Source organism: Silene latifolia, chromosome 10 (genome assembly GCF_048544455.1).
Source record: "Silene latifolia isolate original U9 population chromosome 10, ASM4854445v1, whole genome shotgun sequence".
NCBI lineage: Eukaryota > Viridiplantae > Streptophyta > Magnoliopsida > Caryophyllales > Caryophyllaceae > Silene > Silene latifolia.
This window is the reverse complement of record NC_133535.1, coordinates 56950131-56954206: the sequence shown is the minus strand read 5'-3', so window position 1 is coordinate 56954206 and position 4076 is coordinate 56950131. Positions and strand designations below refer to the sequence as shown.

The following is a 4076-nucleotide window of genomic DNA, read 5'->3' as shown; positions in this document are numbered from 1 at the left end:
GCAGTTGAAGAGGAAGACGATGCCAGGAAGGTCGTAACACATGATGAAGTGGAGGTAGTTGATGATCAGATGTTCTTTTCAACACTGAAAAAGGTAATCGCTGCTAGTTTATAATTATTCATATCATACACGTTTTTTACTTATGAAATTTATTAAAGGTAGTGAATGTATGTGTACTAATTGATTAAAGCTGACGTGAAGGGTGATTGCAAGGTGGCTTGTCGTCTGTCCTATTTACAGGGGAAATATAAAGTTGTTGTTGCCAGGAGATACGTGTTCAATTACGACCGGCTTCAGCAAGTTAAGGTTCATGGTATACTCCTTCGTCACAATTGCAGGAAAGTAAAAGTGTCCCAATTATATAAAGACGAGTATGGGGAAGTAAAAGTACCATTTCCTAATGAGGAGGTCACTTATTTGAAAGAAGCCCTAAGCTTTTATGTGCAATGGCCTGCCAACCTCATCAATGTTGTCATCCCCGAGGTACCTATATGTAGACGTTAATTATTACTTGTTCTTTAAATAGATTAGGGTACGAATATTAACATATCGTAAGTACTTTAATCTTTACATTTTCTGAACTTAAGAAAAGCCATGATGGAAGCTAAAGCAATTACTACTACGTTAACGAAAGTTGTTGCAGTCAAGCCTGCTTATGATTCTTATTATGAATCGTATGAATATAAGCAAAAGATGAAAACTGCTTCGCTAAAGGCTTTGCACAACCTGGCTGTGCACCTAAAGGAGATGTAGTCATGATTTGTAACACCCCCATACTCCAAGTGCCTTACCAGGACCACTCAGGTATGAAGACATTACCATCTCGGTTACCCGAGGCAATGATAATCAAATAAACAATGAAGAAATAACGTTTAAATATAAATACTTTTTTTTTAGGTGAAATGTGAGTATATTAATATATCAAAAAACCAACAATACATACACGGCCAAAGTTCGAATCTCAACTAAGACATTCTAGCATACAAAACCTATGCTTGCCTGCCAATCAATGGCACCATTGTTTCCTAGATTACCCATTTTGCTACATACTCTCTCTCGAATAAGCTGCTTGGTTCTTTGTGCTACAATGTCAGGTCTCTGAACACACAACTGATGTCTCGCACTGTTTCTCTGAAACCAAATGGTATACCAAAAAGCTACTTGGACACACGCAAAGGCCTTCCATTGAATTCTGTTCTTGCTTGCAGATAGTAGTAATGCATTGAGACCAGGCATTGGCTTACCTATCCATTCTGCAATTCTATCCTTCACCTTGCTAGTGAACCTGCACTCTGAGAATAAGTGATTACTAGTCTCAGGCTGTTCCCCACATAAGATACAGTCCTCATCAGGGCATAAACCAATAGCATGTAGCTTGGTTTTCAGGTTTAGTCCATCTTGCATAATCATCCAAGCAACCATAGAATGTTTTGGGATGTTCCAATTGTTCCACACAAGAGTAGACCAGGTAGTTTTGGGATGCTGACCCAACAACCATTCATAACCATTACTGATAGAGTATCCTTTGGTCGAATAGACCCAAAGATTATCATGAAATCCATTCTTAATATTTTCCTTCACCTTGCATATAAATACTTAGCGAAGAGTTACAATTCTCAAAACCAAACCAAAAGTGTAATACATGTTCTCAAACTGACTGTTCTAACTGAAATGTAAATAAACTAATAAGCTACAGCGGAAGACTCCTATCATCATGTCGTGGCAATCCCAGCTATCCCGAGACTCGGCTCATACTGCTCAATATCCGCTCACCATCCCCGAATGGATCACCGCAGTTTACAAAACAACACCGGGTCGTACTAATCACACAACTCAATATATATTAACAATAAGATAAATAGACAGACTTAAATGTCACACACACACTGATCACGCCAATTCCAATCATCTCAATCATCGATCGTCCTTTGGACCCACCCGCGTGGGGGACCGCAGCCGTACCCACCAAATCCCCGCTCCACATAGTGAGCGATAACTCTGTCCATTAATGTGCACATCCCTTCTGTGGCGGGTTCCACATAAGGCGAAACTAGGGCGTGAAGCCACTCCCGCAAGTGACCTCACTCAGCCGAGGCCACGCCTCGAGAACCATAGACAACGATCACAATCACAATCACAATACAATTACTATATCAAACAATCAATCTCAACACATCAACAATCATCCCATTATGGGACTAATGCGAGTAGAAAATCCCCCGGAAAGCACACTATCAGACGGTCTCTACTGCTGTATCAAAAAGCTTCCTCTATGAAACCTCCTCCTATCATACAACATACAAACGCTACCAAATCACATACTACCCATAAACCCCCAAATCCCTATATTAGGGTTTAACCAAAACAAAGGAAAGACAATAAAAACGGTACATAGATCTTACCCTCGACGCAAGGAACTCAACGGTATAATCAACGATGAGAACTGACCTTCCAAACTCCGGGAATTGCTAACAATGCGATTAAGATGGTGAACTTGTTTGCTTTCTCTCTTAAACAGTAAATTAGGTTTTGCAAAAGTGATTTAGAAACAATGACGGAAGGTTATATATCTTAATCGCATAATTAACAAAACCCGAGAAAACTCCCCGTAAAACCGGCTACTCGATCGAGTACCCAAGGTACTCGATCGAGTACCCCCTTACTCGATCGAGTATCTAGTTACTCGATCGAGTACCCAACAGGTCAGAAACTTTTCTAAAACGCGACTTACCCTTACTCGACGGAGTAAGGCCTACTCGATAGAGTATCCGAAGACTCATAACTACGGAGTATTACAGTCTTCCCTCCTTAAAAAGAACTTCGTCCCCAAAGTTCAAACCACTACTAAACAAAGGTACTCCCCCAACGCTTCCGACTCACTAACAAAACAAAACCCGACATAAAACATGGTACTAACCCAACTCATCCCGACAAACATACCGACACAACATACAAAAGGGTATAAAAACGGTTTAAAACTCTTTGCGATCATCTCCTACCCCCCTAAAAGAAACAAGGTTACGTCCTCGTAACCATACATACTTGATCAAACAGAAACGGGTATCGCTCTTTCATAGCTTCCTCTGGTTCCCATGTAGCTTCCTCATTCTCGTGGTTAGACCAAAGGATCTTAAGCAAAACTGTCTCACCACTCCTAGTCTTCCTAACCTTTCGATCAAGAATCTACTTAGGCACCTCAAGATATTATAAGGACTCATCTAGCTCTAAGTTCTCTGCCTCTAACACGTGTGACAGATCACTCACATACTTCCGCAGCTGCGATACATGAAACACATTATGCACTCTCTCTAACGCAGCTGGTAGAGCCAGACGATATGCAACTTCCCCAACTCGCTCTAAGATCTCATAAGGCCCGATAAACTTCTGACTTAACTTGCCTTTCTTCCCAAATCTCATAACCCCACGCATAGGAGACACTTTCAAAAGAACCTTGTCCCCAACTTGAAACTCTATGTCTCGGCGATGTAGATATGCATAACTCTTTTGCCTATCCTGAGCTGCCCTCATCCGTTCCCTGATCATCTTAATCTGTTCCACCATCTCATGCACCATCTCTGGTCCTAAAACCACTGCCTCAGCACTATCGTCCCAACAAATTGGACTCCTACATCTCCTCCCATACAAAGCCTCAAACGGTGCCATACCAATACTAGTGTGGTAGCTGTAATTGTAAGAAAATTCTATCAAGTCCAACCTCTGTTCCCAGCTACCACCAAAGTCCATCACACAAGCTCGCAACATATCCTCAAGAGTCTTGATTGTTCTCTCAGTCTGTCCGTCTGTCGCAGGATGAAATGCTGTACTCATCTTCAAAGTTGTTCCCAACGATTCCTACAACTCCTTCCAAAACCTTGATATAAATCTCGCATCTCTGTCAGACACTATGTCCTTAGGGACTCCATGTAACTTAAGCACGTTCTTTCGATAGGCCATAGCCAATTGTGCCTTAGTCCATGTATCTTTCATTGGAACAAAGTGAGCTGACTTGGTTAGTCGATCCACTATTACCCAAATCATGTTATTACCCTGTTGACTCTTTGGTAAACCCACGATAA

General features: G+C 41.4%; 1 protein-coding gene across 1 annotated transcript; it reads right to left on the bottom strand.

Moving 5' to 3' along the window:
* Window positions 1-975: 975 nt before the first annotated feature.
* On the bottom strand, window positions 976-1422 carry LOC141607612 (uncharacterized). The gene has a single exon (XM_074426961.1). The coding sequence runs from the start codon at window positions 1420-1422 to the stop codon at window positions 976-978; it is 447 nt and encodes a 148-aa protein (XP_074283062.1).
* Window positions 1423-4076: the final 2654 nt, after the last annotated feature.